General features: G+C 34.5%; 2 protein-coding genes and 1 pseudogene across 8 annotated transcripts; all 3 read right to left on the reverse strand.

Annotated features, from left to right (window-relative positions):
• Window positions 1-101: 101 nt before the first annotated feature.
• Window positions 102-4,113, reverse strand: LOC104725834 (polypyrimidine tract-binding protein homolog 2). Of its 4 annotated transcripts, none has more exons than XM_087472997.1 (11): window positions 3,695-4,110; window positions 3,290-3,496; window positions 2,986-3,195; window positions 2,775-2,834; window positions 2,118-2,180; window positions 1,930-2,031; window positions 1,342-1,437; window positions 1,176-1,233; window positions 961-1,065; window positions 794-875; window positions 102-700 (listed from the first exon to the last, which is right to left on the reverse strand). In XM_087472997.1, the coding sequence occupies exons 3-11, from the start codon at window positions 3,018-3,020 to the stop codon at window positions 294-296; spliced, it is 1,008 nt and encodes a 335-aa protein (XP_087329123.1). In that variant the 5' UTR covers window positions 3,021-3,195; window positions 3,290-3,496; window positions 3,695-4,110; the 3' UTR covers window positions 102-293. The 4 variants fall into 4 exon arrangements, with proteins under 4 accessions (XP_087329123.1, XP_087329122.1, XP_010442873.1 ...); XM_087472996.1 differs by having other exon boundaries at window positions 2,775-2,837; XM_010444571.3 differs by lacking the exon at window positions 2,775-2,834 and having other exon boundaries at window positions 1,958-2,031; window positions 3,695-4,113.
• A 52-nt stretch (window positions 4,114-4,165) lies between these two features.
• On the reverse strand, window positions 4,166-7,553 carry LOC104725836 (bidirectional sugar transporter SWEET3-like). 4 transcript variants are annotated; one of them, XM_087473002.1, is made up of 6 exons: window positions 7,307-7,553; window positions 5,613-5,649; window positions 5,289-5,511; window positions 5,041-5,202; window positions 4,734-4,850; window positions 4,166-4,566 (listed from the first exon to the last, which is right to left on the reverse strand). In XM_087473002.1, exons 1-6 carry the CDS (start codon window positions 7,380-7,382, stop codon window positions 4,351-4,353), a joined length of 831 nt encoding a protein of 276 aa, XP_087329128.1. In that variant the 5' UTR covers window positions 7,383-7,553; the 3' UTR covers window positions 4,166-4,350. The 4 variants fall into 4 exon arrangements, with proteins under 4 accessions (XP_087329128.1, XP_087329127.1, XP_087329129.1 ...); XM_087473001.1 differs by having other exon boundaries at window positions 4,734-4,853; window positions 7,307-7,425; XM_087473003.1 differs by lacking the exon at window positions 7,307-7,553 and adding an exon at window positions 6,138-6,268 and having other exon boundaries at window positions 4,734-4,853.
• Window positions 7,554-18,081: 10,528 nt separating this feature from the next.
• LOC147935387 (putative F-box protein At1g53360 pseudogene) lies at window positions 18,082-19,192 on the reverse strand (annotated as a pseudogene).
• Window positions 19,193-20,998: the final 1,806 nt, after the last annotated feature.

The following is a 20,998-nucleotide window of genomic DNA, read 5'->3' on the forward strand; positions in this document are numbered from 1 at the left end:
ACTCTACCCAATTTTGAGCTTTCGTTTGTAGACTTAAAGATTAGATTTTTTGATAATGAAAATGATATGGTGAGTGCGAGAGAGAGACATAGACTGAGAGAGAGAGATTAAGTTTCTTCTAATACATTTCTCAAATGGTTTCCGTTTTATAAGATTATCTTTTTGGACACAAGTACAAGTGTTCCAAGCAAAACCAAAAAAAAAAAAAAAAAGAGCTACGAAGAGAAATTAAGAGAGAAAGAGATGGAACATCTTTGTCTTCGACTTTTGAGGGACTCTATTTCTCTCTCTCTCTAATGCACTGGACCAGGACCACCGTAATGCTGTGGAGGCATATGACCACCTGGTGGACCTTGATGCATTGGGCCAGATGACGGTGGTGCCATGTAAGGATTGTGACCACCATCCATTCCCATTGAACCTTGCCCCCATCCGCCTTGTGGCGGAGGCTGCTGCTGTTGGTGGTGGCTCCCACCTGCTGCGTGGTATTGCTGTGGATTCCCGGCGTTTGGATTCTGACCGGGTTGTTGAGGCATTGGAACTGGCGGGTTGGGCATTGTGTAGTCTCTGCTTCTATCGTTGTTCACCTTTATGCTGAGGTCGGTGTGGCGTGAATAAGTAATGTGGAGCTTACAAAATCCACCGTCGTAAATACAATGTCCTTCCAATGCTTCCTTAGCCACCATAGCCGTTTGAACATCTGAAAGAAACCATACAGCCAGTGTCATTTGAGAATTTGCTTTTACAGAGATCAATGACAACTGAAACAGAGCATATTATATCAGTTTGTTACCTTGGTATTGAATCAATGCCTGTAGCCCACCATTCTTGTCAAACATTGCAATCTTTTGAACTTCCCCAAAAGCCGCAAAAACCTACGTGTTAGTTAAAAAAAGGGGGAACAGTTAATAAATATAGAACCAAAGATTCAATGAGGATTCAGTATAGAGCAAGTATTACCATGTGTAAAACGTCCAAGGTTACTGCATACTGCATGTTTTCAATGGATGCGAGAAGAACATTACTTTCTGGCTCCATCTTCTTCCCGTCTACACCCACAATCACCTAGTACGAATGACACATTAATCTTTTACTTTAATAGCGAGATTCAAAAACGTAGAAAGCAGATTTACAATCATATAAATGCATAAAGAGACTACTTTCAAATTGCATACCTGACCAGTACTATCAATGGCTGATGGAGCAACGGGAAGGTACATATTAGTATAGTCCCTGCAAAATAAAGAGGAAACAATTCAGTAAATTTGGTCACAGAAGCATCGCAACCACCAAGTAAACCAAAACATAAACATGTTTCAACAACAATCTGAATACACATACCTACTCCGATGACTCTGAAATTTGACAGTCAGATCTGTATGAGCTGAATATGTGATTTTGAGAGAGCATTGTCCCACTTGCTCAGGGAGTAGATACCTAATACCCAGAAATAAGAAGTCAGTAAAAATTAAAAAACTATGCCTCACACATAACAAACATATATAATTATAACGCAAAGCCTGTCTGCTTTATAATAAAATAAATACGATATTGCCAGAAATCTCACATGAAAACACTATCCTTATTCTAAGTAGCTATCAGTGCATACAGTATTCTAAGTAGCTATCAATGCCTATCCTTATTCTAACTAGCTATCAATGCCTATCCTTATTCTAAGTAGCTATCAATGCCTATCCTTATTCTAAGTAGCTATCAAAGCCTACGGTATTTTCCCAGGTGAGTCATGAAAAGATTAGATGCAACTTTAGTATTCCGGCATCAATTAACGCCATTGCCATACATCACCCCAGAACTAGGCATTAGATGCTAAAACACCTACAGACGCTTGAAAGGCTGACAAATTGTCAGAATCTCCGCACAATATCTAGAGCTATGCAGCCCTTCACAGTTAGACTAAATAGTAAATACCGTCTCAAAAAATTAGTACAACCGTCACCTAGGGATGCTTCTTCCATCGAGGGCATTTTTTGAAGAGGTTGCAGTTTCCGCATCAGAAAATTGAACCAGTGCCTAAGAGAAATTCAGACAATAATCATTATAAGTAAAATAAATATTAACATTAAGATACAAAAGCAAATTTTGGCTTGGTAATGTACCTGGTATCCAGCTGTCTTCTCGAAAGTAGTGATCTTGTGGACAAACCCAAATGCTGAGAAGACCTGCATTGCAAACCAGTAATTAGAACAACCATGGAAAAAAAGCCAGAAGACGCAACTATAAAGACTCCTGTGCGTCTGTAATTATTTTGCATTTTAGCAACATAACAAGACAAATTTAGTTTGGGATAACTCTGTATAAAACTCATACAACGTCACAAAACTTAGGACAGCAAACTAAACCAACGTAATATGACGTGAGTACATGACAAGTCCGATGCCAGGTTACACTCTCTGGAAGGTAAAAGATATGTTTTCCAACATATCAATCATATTAGACACAAGGTATGTCTCAAAAGGTTAGCAGATTGATGAACCTCTAGATAGAATTCACCACAGCCGCGTAAACTTTGAAAACAGTTCTATATCACAAAAGAAGCGCAGATAGAGCTGCACCCTATCATATCAAGCAAAAATACTAACTACACCTATGTAAGATAGAGCTGCACCATGTCATACCAAACAAGAATACTAACTACACCTATGTAAGACCATATCTTACAAATCCTAGAATATATCTGATAAAAGGGAAGTGTAAGGGAGAGAGTAGGGAAGAGAGAGTCAGTGTTAGGAAAAGGAGAAAGGAAACAAACACACATGTGCTCTTTTTCTCCTAATGCATTAGGCTGCCACTGAAGATATTGCCTTGATATGGCCCTGCTGATCCATTTACATTCATGTCAAAAGTAAGTTTCCAAAAGCACGACAACCTACAACCCTAATTATCAGAATGTCTTCCAAACATCTTTCAGCAATAGGTTTACTTCTTCTAAGGAAAACCAAACCAAATAAAGTATGACACACTTACCACATGCAAGACATCAATGCTGACCATGCGAGCATCGTCTCCTTCAATTGTCACCAGAAGAACATTCCCCACAACATCTGCTGTCGTTTTGTTATTCACTATCTCTTGCCTGTTGGAGTACTGGAGGTAGACAGTTTTACCTCGAACTTGAGCAGGCTCGGAAGAAGAAGCATAGTAAGAAATCATTTGTATAGCTTGATTCAAATCTTCCTGAAGAACAAAACAAACAACCAAATGAAAATCAAAAACTTGTAACAAAACGATGACACTAGTTTGCAATTTTGGTATAATCTCTTCCACTTACAAACTCAATGAAAGCTTGATTACGATTGGCTCCAACATTACACTTTGTATTAACAACTGTACCAAAAGGCTTCCCCAGTTCAATTAACTCCTCTTCAGTACATTCCCAAGGCAAGTTTCTCAAATGAAGGACCTTAGAAGGAGGTTGCGTGTAACGAAACTGTGGCTGGCTCGAAACAGAAGACATTGCTCAAACGAAATCTTGTAGCTGTACAATATAACAACAAAGAAACCATAAATTATAAATTGCACAAATCACAAACTCTCCAGATCTCAACAAAATTGGCCCGGAAATTTTAAAAGTTAACAGGATTTGATTTTTTTTTAGCAGCGGAGTTCACATAATACAAATAGATTACTACGAAAGAGTCTGAAGCGAGAGAAGAAAGAAGAGAGATCATGTTACCTGGAGGAATCGTCTGGAGATTGGAGCAAAATCTGCAGAGAAATTAGGGTTTCGGGTTGAGGAAGAAGATAAAGAAGAAGATAGATAGAGACTACTATACTTTTGGGGAGAGAGAATCCAAAAGTGCGTTTCTATCTCGCGGTTTCTTTAAACGCCGTTTGTTTTAAGAGCGTTTTTCATTGTTGGGCTAAGAATATAATCCAATACATATATATGGGCTTTACGCTTTATCTGGCCCATTATTACGACTAGGATTAAAAAAAAAAATGAATGCCTAATGCAAAATTCTAGAAACATTGATTACAGAAAGAAAAAAAAGTAGATACGCTTATAATGAAAAAAAATCGACATAATTTATGAATGAATTATAGTACATTTTTAGTGTGAGATCTGGAGGTGATCTTTTCATTTTTGTCGACACATTGATCCTTTGTATGTGTATATATATATGACCTTAAAATAGAAAAATAATGAGGAAAAAGGCAAAATCGTAGCCTTCCTTCTTTATTCATCACATGATCAACAACCATATAACTTGTAGTAATGTAACACATCTGATCATGTGTTACATCATGTAATGAAAAGCACAACATATGAGATGTTTACATAAAATCTTTGGATTCACACCGAAGCTATTAAATCGATGAGGTTGAAAGCTAACATGCATTGTTGGAAGTCTTCTCATTGGCATCACCGTCACGATCACGATCAACGTCAACTACAAGCTCAAGTGTGGTCTTACTCTTCTCTTCATCATCATCATTCCGTTTGCTTATCTCCATTGTTGTTGGTGCTAATTCCTTCTTATTCTTGTACTTGAAGTAGATGATAAGTTGGAGAATCCCCAATGGAGTCGCCACCATATTAGGTGACTATATATATAAATGTTTAGAAAATTCATTCAATATATATATGACATCTTCAAAACCATGCATGCATATGCAAATCTCAACAACTTTGTAGATCTCAATATAAATTAAGGAAGAGAGAAAAAAAAAAAAAAAAAAAAAAAAAAAAAAAAAAAAAAAAAAAAACGAACCGCAAGAAAGAGATCATAGCTGAGCAAACCATATGCCAACCAAAGGGAACTAGCCAGAAATGAGAAGAAGGACAAGTAAAACGGCATGTATTCCACACTTTTCGTCTCTATCACTTTCTTCTGCACACACAATATTCACATTTTTTTAATTAGCACGCACACGGCACAAACACACAAACATTCATCTTTTTTTTTTTGCAAAACAATATATCTCTAAGATACATAGTTGCATGGTTTTGACTTTTGATCACCTTCAAATTTTTTTTTTCTTGTAACATAATTTTAACAATGTATATATATGGCTTACCATAACGATGAGAGGAGAACCGTACATGGAGATGGAAGCCACGAGGCCTACACTTCCGACGAATGATTTCCGGTGGTGGTGGTCGTCAAATACCACGGCTGAGATTGCTGCCGTTAAACCGAACAAAACGATCACCGGAACAAATGTAACACCAACCTTAATCTGTTTTATATAAGGATCATTAATGTCATATTTTAATTACCCTACGAAAAAAGTACCATATGATTCTAATAAAATGAATAGTTTACCTTTTCTTTGGGCGACGAGTACCAGAAATATATGAAAATGAAGATCGATTCGAGAAGGATGCCGACTCCATTAATGGTGACGAGAGGAAGATTCTCCCAAAGATGACTCACAATCGGTAAACCGTACCAAGTATAAATCAAACAGTTGAAGAGTGTCATAACGTAAGGAAAACATGAGAATTCCTCTGTGCTTTTCTTCTTAAACACCCTTGAAAATGTTAATCTACTTGTCAATTAAGAAAAAAAACAGAGTTATATAATCTTCTTTCTTCTTTAACTCAAATTAAATTGGCTATTTGATTTATAAAAATTTCATTTACTTACATTGGAGCTGTGTAGAGCAACAACGAAGCTCCGTTTCCTGTGGAGTGACCATAATTAGTTTTGAATAAAAACCATAAAAAGATTCTCATACAAATATGTTTCTTGTAGAGATATATGTTATAGACCCAAGACTAAGTTTAAAAGTAAAATAGTATTTCAAAAATAAAGAAAAAAGCATATGATAGAGTTAGAAAGTATATATATTATTAGACCAAAAAAAGTATACCCAAAATTCCGATGAATAATCGAAGTTTATCACCCATTTGATTGGCCGGAAGAACGAAAAGGTTGGGAAATGGTTTTGGAAGTAGGAGAGTTACGGCTATAATGTGTGTGTATATATAATAGTTTTTCTGTGTTCATTTTAAAATAATAATCTATATCTGATCACAAGTTTGGGACATTAGTCATTTTGAACATTTTTGTTCCAAAAATTATATTGGTGTGATGAATATTATTATAATAAATTGACTTTTAAACTTGAATTAGGAAAACTTTTGAAAATTTCGTGAATTAAAAACGAACCTAGAAAGATGGCGGATTATATATTTTGAAGCGGGCATAATTTTGTAATAGTTCGCTTCTTAAGTTTTCGAAATTTAATATTTATATGACATTTTGTTAGACGTGTGTGGAGATTAAATAGATTTTAATATATACAAAATGTCTTCAACATACTTATTATATACACGCATAACACTAGACACACAAATTATGTGCTTCAACAACCTATTAGCAAACTATACATCACAAAATACAAAAGCATGCATATATATCTTTGAAATAAATATATTTTTTAAAAAAAAAAAACAATTTTATCGGATTATATATATGACCTTTATATTCATCACAGAATTTTTTTGAAGCATGTCGCACACTAATTAACCTCTACAAGCGACGATGAATGATTATGATGATGCTCCAAAAAGGGTTGATCCAATTATTTTCATTCAAACTTTGATTATTTTGTTTGTAGCACTCTAAGTTCCGAAATGTCGAATAAACAAGGCAGATTTGTTTGAGTGCTTGTGCTTATGGAATATATTATAGAAAACGATAATAATCGATATAGATAAAAAGGTACTTCAATTATTAAAAGTTCAAAACATTTTCTAGTTAGCTTTATGGTGGGTTAGTAACACGTTGGGTGAGTGTGAAACTAGTGTTCTCTATCCGGCATATTTATATCATGATCTTGTATATAAACAAACGCTTATCTACTTGAATTATAAATGTGGTTTATAATCATATCTTTGAAATAAGAGATAATGGACCTAGTTGTTCATTTTGCTTGATTGATAAAATAATAACTATTGAATGGGCACTTAATACAAATTCGACGATAAAATTTTCATCTAGTGTGATTAAAACTGAAATGAACTTAGGGAATCAGGAGATATTATTTAAAGGAGTAAAGTTTACAAGAGAAAACGGCCAAAACTATCGAAATTATATGCATAAAGCATTTTTTACCCAACCTATAAGTAACCACATTTACCAACCTAGGGTGCCATCCTACATCCTTAATCCTAATAAGTATATTTGTTTTTATATTTACTAGGTCTAAACTCGCACATGTACTTTTTGATATATTTTTTATTTAACATAGATATGATTTGTAATTGTTAAACCATATTGTTTAAAATCACAACTAAATCATAGCTGGCAAAAACTGGACATTGTTAGTATCTTACCGGATAGCCACATCGGCAAAACCCGAACCCGGAACCGGAACAAAGCCGGGCTGGGTCGAAATTGTAGAACGAGCATTTACCGTCTTTTTGTCGCCCGAATGCAAACAAAAACCTTGCTCCGCTTAAACCCTAGAGAGAAGAGAGTGAAAGATGTTTAGGACGGTGGGATCTGTTCTGAGGAACAAGGAAGCGTTTAATGGAATTTGCTCGAGGATCGTCTCATTGAAAAGAGACATACCAAAATCGTGAGTATTTTTCAAAAAAAAACTTTTCAAGTATGTTTTTGAAAATTTGTAAATTTTCATTAGAGAAAATGTATTGTAGTAGCTACAATAAATGTTACACATCCGATAAGCCTCTTCAAGTATGTTCACACCTATTGGTTTTTTGGTATGCATTTATGATATCGTTTTTTTAGTATTTATTAGTTTCAATGTTTAGTAATGAGGGAGATGCTTCTCTATGTTTTTGAGATAAAATCCAAACAATCTTAAAGAGGAACAATATCATAAGTAGAGTCGAGAATCAAAATATAAAGTCTCCAAGTTATGAAGCCCTTTGAATACACTTATAAAAAAGTTCACATCCTCTCTACAAAGTCTAAAATGGTATGAACTTCCGTTCGATGATGCTTAAACTCTTCAAGTTTGGATAAACACTTATCAGGTTTAGGTAGTTTCGGGTCATATTTGAGAACTAGAAAAATCACAAATGATGTGATGAGAATCATCCCGGTTAATTAAAATACGTATAACAATGTTTTAACGTAGAGAAGAACTCTATAATGACGATTTTTGTCACGTATGAGATAGAGTTGGATCGAACTTTTGGATAAGTCGCGTGATTTCTTTTAGGGATGATGTTGCTGATCTTGATTCGGTTTCGTCGATTCTTTGCGTTATCTTGCTTCCAGTATGTTAGAAAACAAAAAGATGCGTGGAAAGTTTAAAAAACAAAAAAAAATTCATTTGAAATTTTGGTCCTTTGTTGCATGTTGATCAATACAGTGGCTTCTAGTTAATAATGAGCATTATTACGAAAGAGTGTTTCATTTTTGTGGTGCGAGTCTGCGAGAGATCTGATGTTGACATATATAGTTTCATGGAAAGCGTTTTGAGATTTTCGTTTAGTAGACAAGTAATTGTTACTCTAATTTTTAAGACAAAGCAGATCCAGAAAAACAAAACAAGCATAGCTAAGCCGTAGAGAAAACATAATAAGGCTATTATTAGACATACTTTTACATAGCTAAGACATCAGTGACTTGTGCTCGAGCCTCGAGCAGATGTTGCTTATTGCATTCACGCCCTTTCTCGCCGTTTGCATAAAACCAGAAATTGGACAGTACTGATTGCTTCCCCTGTTTCAGTTTTTCAACGAAGACATGCCTATTCGTCCTCCAATCCAGGCAACAATATAATGGCGTTTTTTTTGGTTAAAAATTAAAATTAAAATTAACTAGAGAATTTTAATCGGCTAATATACAGTATATAGGTATACTGTGTGTGCTTTTTATAATGGTTTTAATTTTGAAGTCAACTAATTAACTACCAAAATGTTAAGTAAATTGCTAATTAAAAAATTTGAGAGTTAATTCAAAAAAAAGGTAAAAAAGAAGAGTGGGATATAAAATAATAATAATAATAATATTAATAAATTTAGTCCAGAAACCAGGCAGTCTTTTGATATTTTTAATTTATTATTTTGTTAGAAATTTTTTAATTTCTCTGAAGAAATATATTTTTCCACGTTATTTGGCCTCCCAATTCTTGGATGTGATCCCGCCTAAGAAACTCTTACTCTTTCCCCCTCCTCACGAGATTTTCCACCGTCGTTCTCCTCCCTCCGTTGATCTGCGGTGATGTGTTGCCGGAAAATCTCCACATTAGAAGCGTTGTGTCTTTTATGAAGTGACATGGAATTTATGATGCTTTGTGCTTCTTTAAGAGATTTAATACATTACACTATTACAGCCTTGGAAAGAAAATACTACTATACTAGTTTGAGCTTGATTGGAAGACCATTAACAAAAGCATTTGCAATTTTTTTAAATCCAATCAACTTTTATAAGATAAGCAGAGTATAACAGTTACAAATGCTTTCCAAAATGCTCATTCACTTGAAACATTTTATAGAGCATTTACCACTAAAATACTTTTAAAAATTATAATAATTTTATATAAATAATTAGTTTTGTTGAATATATATATATATAACACGTTACAAAAGATATATTCTCTGTGCTAATCAAAGCTATTTTTATCTCTACGAAATTGCTAAGGAGAGAGTATGAAAAATGTTATTTCTAACAACCTATACAAAGCTATTTCTAATCAAAGCGATTTTTATCTCTATAATATGTTCTTTATCATTGTTCTTTATCATTTCATTCATTTATAAAATGTTAAACATTTTATAAATGACATATATATTTTCATCAGAATATTGGGTCAAATTAAGTTTGTTTTTTACTCTAAAAATAACATGATTCGTTTGATGTTTTAGTATAATGTGTATATAGATAATTTGTCTTGCATCATTTGCAATGGGAAAATATTTTTTAAAAAAAAATATTTTCTGTATGGAAACTATCCAATTTATTGGAACACATGTTTTTCATAGTAAGAATTATTTTTGAAATTGAGTTATGTTTTGCCATTATAAAACTTCATTGATCCCATCCAAAATAACTTAGTCAAACTAAATGATCAACTTGCTAATCATAGACTAAATAAATGGATTCGTTTGTTTAAATTAATTGCAAGACATGTTCAGACATCAGAATGGAATAACAATAATGATTTGAAAATTTTAGTTTCTTCAAGATATTATTTGTAGAAAATGCATCTGTAGATACAACCAGAGAGGATGATACTCTAGAGGATCTTGACCAGGAATCTGCATCTGTAGATGTTGTTCACAATACACTGAGTGAACCGGAGCAAACAAGAGATGAAACCTCAGAGTTATCACAAACCGAGAGGCTCAAGATTGTGAGATCTTCTTTGAAAGACCTAAAAGAACAGCTACAATTTCTTGAACTCATTATGGACGATACAAGTGATGGAAAGGCATTGTTGGAGCCATTTCTAAAAACAATGTATCCAACTGTGGAGCGTGTAGAAAGTATCTTAGGGAAGTGTGAGCTCGGAAATAAGCTGCAGAAAATGTTCTTCGACGTGATTGTGAAGACTCTAAATGGAATGAACTCGAAAGCAATAAAATTCCGTATGGAGAAGATGGGGGGGGGGGGGGGTGGGAGGGGGGCTTTAGTGAGAAGAAATGAAGAAAAATAAGAAGATGAATAAATGAAGTCATAAGGTTGGTCAAGTTTTTTCTTTTTTCTTTTTCATATCCATTTCAAAGTTCCTAAGATCAGTCTCTGTTTGTTTTTCAATTATATGTAGCATATGTCATTCACATGGATATGTAATGATGGAACCTGGAATTACTCGTGGAAGATCATGATATTCACATGGATATGTAATCTTTTTTGTGTGTGGGTTATGGTGTTCACAAGCTCTGGGAAAGCAACAACATTGGGACATATCATTTACTTCTACATCTCCATATTCTATTTCTTTTCTTCTTCCCTTTGATTTTCAAAATTCATGATCCTGATTGTGGAAATTGGAAAATATCTTTGTACAAATTATGCAAAATATGTTGGGATATATTTGTATGGTATGCCTTGTCTTAGTTTTATTAGTGTGTCTCAAAGCAAGGCCCATTATAATGTCTTTAAGCCTGTTCTTAAAACAGTGTCGTTTTGAGCTTCAGTCTTTATAAGTTTGCCGTGTCATGACCAATTTAGCTTCGGTAGCTCTTGTGATTAGTCCGTGAAAAAATAATATCATATTATGAGGAAGTGATCACAATCGCCAAAAAAAAAATACTTCAATGACCATGGTTGTTTACTTATAACAAATAGCAACAATGGTCACTAGAAGAACAAAAAATGTTACGGTCACTGGAGCAACGAAAATAATTGACTACATAGTCTACACTACCATCATTATTTTCAAAATAATTGACTACACCACACACTTAGATAAACTTCACATCCTCTCTACAAAGTCTAAAATGGTCTGAACGGAAACTTTCGTTCGATGATGCTTCAATTCTTCAAATCCCCGAATATAGATTCTTCTAACCGTGTTCCTCTCGGTATTGAAGAATAAAATGTAGAAATTGTTAGATAGCACGTCGACGGCGTAAACACAATCTCTCTGGTACCCGTCATTCCAACACACATCATGTTGCTAACTTCGGGTGGCAGCATGCATTTACGTCATAATAAGATGATGAAGAAATGACACTCATAAGTCATAAGGTTGGTCAAGTTTTTTCTTTTTTCTTTCTCATATCCATTTCAAAGTTTCTAAGATCAGTCTCTCTCTGTTTTTCAATTATATGTAACATATATCATTCACATGGATATGTAATGATGGAACCTGGAATTGCTCGTGGAAGATCATGATATTCACATGGATGTGTAATCTTTTTTGTGTGTGGGTTATGGTGTTCACAAGCTCTGGAAAAGCAACAACATTGGGACATATCATTTACTTCTACATCTCCATATTCTATTTCTTTTCTTCTTCCCTTTGATTTTCAAAATTCATGATCATGATTGTGGAAACTGGAAAATATCTTTGTACAAATTATGCAAAATATGTTGGGATGTATTCGTATGGTATGCCTTGTCTTAGTTTTATTAGTGTGTCTCAAAGCAAGACCCATTAAAATGTCTTCAAGCCTGTTCTTAAAACATTGTCGTTTTGAGCTTCAATCTTTATAAGTTTGCCGTGTCATGACCAATTTAGCTTCGGTAGCTCTTGTGATTAATCCGTGAAAAAATAATATCATATTATGAGGAAGTGATCACAATCGCCAAAAAAAAATACTTCAATGACCATGGTTGTTTACTTATAACAAATAGCAACAATGGTCACTAGAAGAAACAAAAAATGCTACGGTCACTGGAGCAACGAAAATAATTGACTACACAGTCTACACTACCATCATTATTTTCAAAATAATTGACTACACCACACACTTAGATAAACTTCACATCCTCTCTACAAAGTCTAAAATGGTCTGAACGGAAACTTTCATTCGATGATGCTTCAACTCTTCAAATCCCCGGATATAGATTCTTCTAACCGTGTTCCTCTCGGTATTGAAGAATAAAATGTAGAAAGAGTTAGATAGCACGTCGACGGCGTAAACACAATCTCTCCGGTACCCGTCATTCCAACACACATCATGTTGCTAACTTCGGGTGGCAGCATGCATTTACGTCATAATAAGAAGATGAAGAAATGACACTCATAAGTCATAAGGTTGGTCAAGTTTTTTCTTTTTTCTTTTTCATATCCATTTCAAAGTTCCTAAGATCAGTCTCTCTCTGTTTTTCAATTATATGTAGCATATATCATTCACATGGATATGTAATGATGGAACCTGGAATTGCTCGTGGAAGATCATGATATTCACATGGATATGTAATCTTTTTTGTGTGTGGGTTATGGTATTCACAAGCTCTGGGAAAGCAACAACATTGGGACATATCATTTACTTCTACATCTCCATATTCTATTTTTTTTTCTTCCCTTTGATTTTCAAAATTGGTTAGGCCAGTAGGGTCTCTTAACGCCCTCTTCATGATCATGATTGTGGAAACCGGAAAATATCTTTGTACAAATTATGCAAAATATGTTGGTATATATTCGTATGGTATGCCTTATCTTAGTTTTATTAGTGTGTCTCAAAGCAAGACCCATTATAATGTCTTCAAGCCTGTTCTTAAAACAGTGTCGTTTTGAGCTTCAATCTTTATAAGTTTGCCGTGTCATGACCAATTTAGCTTCGGTAGCTCTTGTGATTAATCCGTGAAAAAATAATATCACATTATGAGGAAGTGATCACAATCGCCAAAAAAAAAATCCTTCAATGACCATGGTTGTTTACTTATAACAAATAGCAACAATGGTCACTAGAAGAAACTAAAAATGCTACGGTCACTGGAGCAACGAAAATAATTGACTACACAGTCTACACTACCATCATTATTTTCAAAATAATTGACTACACCACACTCTTAGATAAACTTCACATCCTCTCTACAAAGTCTAAAATGGTCTGAACGGAAACTTTCGTTCGATGATGCTTCAACTCTTCAAATCCCCGAATATAGATTCTTCTAACCGTGTTCCTCTCGGTATTGAAGAATAAAATGTAGAAAGAGTTAGATAGCACGTCGACGGCGTAAACACAATCTCTCCGGTACCCGTCATTCCAACACACATCATGTTGCTAACTTCGGGTGGCAGCATGCATTTACGTCATAATAAGAAGATGAAGAAATGACACTCATAAGTCATAAGGTTGGTCAAGTTTTTTCTTTTTTCTTTTTCATATCCATTTCAAAGTTCCTAAGATCAGTCTCTGTTTGTTTTTCAATTATATGTAGCATATGTCATTCACATGGATATGTAATGATGGAACCTGGAATTACTCGTGGAAGATCATGATATTCACATGGATATGTAATCTTTTTTGTGTGTGGGTTATGGTGTTCACAAGCTCTGGGAAAGCAACAACATTGGGACATATCATTTACTTCTACATCTCCATATTCTATTTCTTTTCTTCTTCCCTTTGATTTTCAAAATTCATGATCATGATTGTGGAAACTGGAAAATATCTTTGTACAAATCATGCAAAATATGTTGGGATATATTCGTATGGTATGCCTTGTCTTAGTTTTATTAGTGTGTCTCAAAGCAAGACCCATTATAATGTCTTTAAGCCTGTTCTTAAAACAGTGTCGTTTTGAGCTTTAGTCTTTATAAGTTTGACGTGTCATGACCAATTTGACTTCGGTAGCTCTTGTGATTAATCCGTGAAAAAATAATATCATATTATGAGGAAGTGATCACAATCGCCAAAATAAAAATACTTCAATGACCATTGTTGTTTACTTATAACAAATAGCAACAATGGTCACTAGAAGAAACAAAAAAATGCTACGGTCACTGGAGCAACAAAAATAATTGACTACACAGTCTACACTACTATCATTATTTTCAAAATAATTGACTACACCACACACTTAGATAAACTTCACATCCTCTCTACAAAGTCTAAAATGGTCTGAACGGAAACTTTCGTTCGATGATGCTTCAACTCTTCAAATCCCAGAATATAGATTCTTCTAACCGTGTTCCTCTCGGTATTGAAGAATAAAATGTAGAAATTGTTAGATAGCACGTCGACGGCGTAAACACAATCTCTCTGGTACTCGTCATTCCAACACACATCATGTTGCTAACTTCGGGTGGCAGCATGCATTTACGTCATAATAAGAAGATGAAGAAATGACACTCATAAGTCATAAGGTTGGTCAAGTTTTTTCTTTTTTCTTTTTCATATCCATTTCAAAGTTTCTAAGATCAGTCTCTCTCTGTTTTTCAATTATATGTAACATATATCATTCACATGGATATGTAATGATGGAACCTAGAATTGCTCGTGGAAGATCATGATATTCACATGGATATGTAATCTTTTTTGTGTGTGGGTTATGGTGTTCACAAGCTCTGGAAAAACAACAACATTGGGACATATCATTTACTTCTACATCTCCATATTCTATTTCTTTTCTTCTTCCCTTTGATTTTCAAAATTCATGATCATGATTGTGGAAACTGGAAAATATCTTTGTACAAATTATGCAAAATATTTTGGGATATATTCGTATGGTATGCCTTGTCTTAGTTTTATTAGTGTGTCTCAAAGCAAGACCCATTATAATGTCTTCAAGCCTGTTCTTAAAACATTGTCGTTTTGAGCTTCAATCTTTATAAGTTTGCCGTGTCATGACCAATTTAGCTTCGGTAGCTCTTGTGATTAATCTGTGAAAAAATAATATCATATTATGAGGAAGTGATCACAATCGCCAAAAAAAAATACTTCAATGACCATGGTTGTTTACTTATAACAAATAGCAACAATGGTCACTAGAAGAAACTAAAAATGCTACGGTCACTGGAGCAACGAAAATAATTGACTACACAGTCTACACTACCATCATTATTTTCAAAATAATTGACTACACCACACACTTAGATAGACTTCACATCCTCTCTACAAAGTCTAAAATGGTCTGAACGAAAACTTTCGTTCGATGATGCTTCAACTCTTCAAATCCCCGAATATAGATTCTTCTAACCGTGTTCCTCTCGGTATTGAAGAATAAAATGTAGAAAGAGTTAGATAGCACGTCGACGGCGTAAACACAATCTCTCCGGTACCCGTCATTCCAACACACATCATGTTGCTAACTTCGGGTGGCAGCATGCATTTACGTCATAATAAGAAGATGAAGAAATGACACTCATAAGTCATAAGGTTGGTCAAGTTTTTTCTTTTTTCTTTTTCATATCCATTTCAAAGTTCCTAAGATCAGTCTCTCTCTGTTTTTCAATTATAAGTAGCATATATCATTCACATGGATATGTAATGATGGAACCTGGAATTGCTCGTGGAAGATCATGATATTCACATGGATATGTAATCTTTTTTGTGTGTGGGTTATGGTATTCACAAGCTCTGGGAAAGCAACAACATTGGGACATATCATTTACTTCTACATCTCCATATTCTATTTTTTTTTCTTCCCTTTGATTTTCAAAATTCATGATCATGATTGTGGAAACTGGAAAATATCTTTGTACAAATTATGCAAAATATGTTGGGATATATTCGTATGGTATGCCTTGTCTTAGTTTTATTAGTGTGTCTCAAAGCAAGGCCTATTATAATGTCTTTAAGTCTGTTCTTAAAACAGTGTCGTTTTGAGCTTCAGTCTTTATAAGTCTTTATACTCCCTCTGTATTATAATAGATGATTTTCTAGAAAAAAATTTTGTATCACAAAGATTGATTTTCTATAACTTTTTACTAATTAATGCTAAGAAATTGTAATTTTCAAGAATCATTAATTAAGAATTTAAATTTTGATGAATTACTATTGGTTGATAGTTGTAAAAATATATTGTATAAATAAAAAATACATTTATAGCTAAACATTCAATGTTTTCTTAATTTGTGTGAAACTCCTAGAAAATCATCTATTGTGTTATGGAGAGAGTAGACTTTTAAAATTCATGATTGAATAACATAGGATTTAGAAATTTCACATAAATCATTTAAAATGTCAAGAGTTTATATAAAGAACAAGAAAATAAGTTAAAAATTAAAAAATTCTCAAGTCAAGTCAAGACTCAGAGACTCTGAGTGATTGAGAGGGTTCAAGACAATAAAGAAGATTAGAGTTTCTGGTTGGGATAGAAGTGTTCCTTGAAACAATAATTGAGTTCACTTCGAAGGTTTACATCAACCATCCAAAATAATTGGGACAACAACATATAACAATTCGGTCTATAAGACAAGATGAAAATCACATAATGTACAAGGTATTCAACGTACGTATATGAAAAAATAATGCTTTTACTAGTCTTAAAATAAGAAAATCAGAAAAATATATAGAGTGGGGGCAAGTTGTTGGACATGCATATTAAAATTTCGTAGGTTTAAAAATACACTCAGAGATAATGATTTCCGAGGAAATTTTCTAATCACAATCAATTCAGTTGAAATTGGTTCATAACACACTCCCTGCTTCCTTAGTTCAGTGAGTCCTATTGGAGTACATGACATCATTAATTGGTGGGTTACTGTTAGTTTTATTGTTGGACTATAGATAAGCATGTCTCGCAATAGGATGTAACGTTGAGTATCTTACATTTGAGGTTTGAGTCCTCGAAAAGCAATGATGTGATTATATGTCGTGTCCAATTTGCTTAAGTTGGATTAAATCCCCAGTTTGAGGTTTGAGTCCTCGATTAAATCTTGCAACAAAGAAAAGAAGAATCAGTGAGAAGAAGAAAATGAAGAAAGGAAGAAGAAGGCGTTGTCGGAGAAGGACGTCGTGAAGAGAATCGACAAAGGTGAAAGGAGCAGATTTATAGAGTAAACTAAGTCCTAATTAGAGTCTAAGTGAGTTGTTAGAGTTGTTGAATGTGTGAGAGTGAATCAAGTAACTAGAAATCCAATGAGTGAGTAGAGTGGCTTGTGTAAGAGAGTAGAAGTATGGTCTAAAAACATAGTGTAAAGTGGAGAAAACGACTATGTGTATGTGTGTGTGTGAATTGTATAGAAAGTATCCAATTTAATGCAATGTAGACATTAAAAGGCTAAACTTGTGTTCTTGTTTCTCTCTAGAGAAAAGACAAGGAGTAAAAACAAAGAGTGAGAGAATTAACCTTTGAGATTGAGAGACAAATGTTAGATACGAGAAAAACAACATGGTATCAGAGCTTGAGTATCCTTGGAGCCTGCACAAAGAAGAAGAAGAAAGGTGAAGCCATGAGGAGAAGATGTTATGGATTAATGGAGTCCATAAAAGTTACCTCCGAGGTGGAAGAAGAAGAAGCTGGCAGTGAGAAAAAGACGGCAAATACGGTGAACTAGCCACAACAAAAATTGAAAGATGCAAACTATACACAACAAAGTTCTAAACACAAGAGTTGAAATCTTAAAAGACTTGAAATATAAGAATTCCGTTGCAAGAGCAACATTTATAGCTCTGTTTTTGAGATAAAAACCCAAACAATATTTAGAGGAACAAATATCATAAGAGTTGGAAAATCAAAATATAAAAGTCTCCAAGATATGAATAACCCTTGAATACACACACTTAGATAAAGTTCACATCCTCTCTACAAAGTCTAAAATGGTCTGAACGGAAACTTTCGTTCGATGATGCTTCAACTCTTCAAATCCTCGAATATAGATTCTTCTAACCGTGTTCCTCTCGGTATTGAAGAATAAAATGTAGAAAGAGTCTGATAGATAGCACGTCGACGGCGTAAACACAATCTCTCCGGTACCCGTCATTCCAACACACATCATGTTGGTAACTTCGGGTGGCAGCATGCATTTACGTTTGAACCATTTATCTTCTCCAGCATCTTCTAGAACCCACCACACATTTTTTTCTAATTCCATCATCTCATTCTGATGTACACCTAATTTACCTTTGTAGTTGAACAAAGTTAACTTGGGAACAGGGAACATGTCTTTATCTAATTTAATAAAGCCGAATTTCTCACGCCTAAAGTCGAAGCAAACTATCTTAAAAACTGGCATTGGAAAAAGAGCTATGTAATACAAAACGCCATTTATGCATATTTCATCATCATCTAGAGGAGAATGCCCAGGTATTGGGTCTTGGATCGTCCTCCATACGCGTTTTCCACTCTCCAGTGTCAAAATTCGATGAGTATTGTGTGTTACATATCTTGACCGTGTCATACACAACACTTTGAACTGTTTGCTCGTCGGATCAAAGCCAAAATAGCTTCTTTCAACACCCGTCGCTTTCAACTTGGGTAAGGTCATGCAATGTCTCGTCAAGGGGTTACAAACCACCCGCGCTGCTTTTCTTCGCCTATGTTGTAGGAAGACCAATCCATATTGCGAGGTACAGATATCAGTTGGAAAATATTTGGGAAAACGCTGATAAGGGGTGGCTACAAGACAAGATATCTCATCATCGGGACTTTGAGGTTGAGGCGAAGAGAAGACATATAACTCTTTCTTAGCTTTGAAGGCAAACAAAAGCCGTGGAGGAGCTCTAGTCAGGAAAAGCTCTGTAAAATCAGGACGGCCAAGTATGTATTCCCACAATTCGGATACGCAACGACACCTACCTAAAGATTTTACAGAGACTCTAGAGAATATATCAATAAGAAGATCATCTGGGATTAGGTCTGAGAATTCTCTTACCTCCTGTTGTTCCATATGATTTTTCATGACATATGTTTTGGTTTTTTTCTTTTTGCTTTCTTTCTTTCTTTTGACGGCGCAAGGCAGATGTTTCAAACCCTATTATATATCACTTTCCAAGCTTACTACGAACGAAAGTGAAAAGGAAAAAATCATAGAAAAGGATAGAAAAGAAAAGGAAAATTCTCTTATAATCAAATTAATCCCTAAAACCCATTATCCATATAGTCATAAGACTCATAACACCCAAATCATATCGTGAATTAAAAAAAAAAAACTCACCTTAAGAGCATGAACAAGCCCGGAGGGAGATTACTGGGTTAGCTGAGTTGGCACACGTTGATAGAGCATTAACAAGAGAGAAGAATAAAATACCTGAGCAAGTTGGGACTGGGTTAGGTTTTTATCTGTTCGAGCTTGCATAATGGCTTTCTTTAGCTCAGTTGGCACACGTTCATCTGGATTTCACAATTGCATAAATCAATATATGAAGCTCTATCTATCATCAAGATAAAATATATCAATACATAAAAGGTTGGTTCGTCATAGCTAAAACTCAGGTAATACAACAGAAAGAACTAAACTCTATGATTCCAGGACAAACATAGAACCTCATTTTCCCAGATTACAGAGCCTGAGACTACCACTATCTAATCTTTATAGCCATTAGGAAAATCAATTCACCAAAAGCAAATGATTAAAGATAAAGACACTTACGAGTAAGGAGGTTCTCAGTGTCATCATCAAGCCCTTTTGGTGTTGAGAGATGTGCCACTTGATGCAGCCTTGTTGGTTCCAGCATTGCCTAAATCCAAACAACACACACACAAAATCAAATGTTAGATGGAAGCCATAACAGGAAATTGCACATAGAAACAACAACAAAAAGACTCAAGAACCAAAATCAAACCAGCAGAAGTAGTTAAGCTATCGAACTAATATGAACAACAATCAAATCAGCAATACAAAAACATGGGAAATTTCAATTGAAGGAAATAATCTAGAGAGAGACCTAAGAAAGCTCTAAGATAGGATCAAACCAGAACAAAGACAATCAATTAATTAAGAAAAAAAAATGGAAGAAGAATCGAACATTTTTCAATAAATCAAGAAAACAAAAAACAAAAAGAAAAAAAGAACCCACCCAAGGCCTCGGTCTAGAATAAAATACGTTACCGGCGGTGAGATTTGCCATGTTCATGAGAAGGTGAGCTTTTCTTGTTTCGACATTGTGTTTTGGTTGGAACTGACTGATTAGTAGAGTCTGGGTACATGAGAAGGGAATCTACTTTTTTAAATCAATAGGATTTGCACTTCAATACTTTTATATGGGAACCGATCGAATTGAACTAGTATGTATGATACATATCTGAAACAGTCTCCTTTCTTTGGAATTCTTTACTTTCATATATATTTGTTCATTCTCAACTTACAATGATCATTATTTGTTTGAATCGTTGCTGCAGTATGTATGGCCAAATTGGAGTGTACAAATGAAAATACTATCTATTTCCCCTAACCCAAAGGATTCCAGCTTCAAGCGAGTCAGATGTTTCAGGATCCGTAAAGCATTGCTATGATATCTGCTCGTGGGCAAGTGATTAAGCGAAAGTAAAAAAGAGGTGCAAACATTCTTTTCTCTCTTTCTCTCCCTCTCTGTTTTTTTTCTTTTTCTTTTGTCTTCATCTCTCAAAACATTAAACACTAATCAAAGTATTTATTGTTAAGAACCTTATGAGGTTTTACCATTGGAGGAGCAAAAAAAAGTAAAATATCCTAAAGAGATTCTTAACTTTGAATGATGCAATGCAAAATATATAGGTTTCATATTGTTTAG

This window comes from Camelina sativa, chromosome 11 (assembly GCF_030686135.1).
Source record: "Camelina sativa cultivar CO46 ecotype springtype chromosome 11, ASM3068613v1".
NCBI classification, from domain to species: domain Eukaryota; kingdom Viridiplantae; phylum Streptophyta; class Magnoliopsida; order Brassicales; family Brassicaceae; genus Camelina; species Camelina sativa.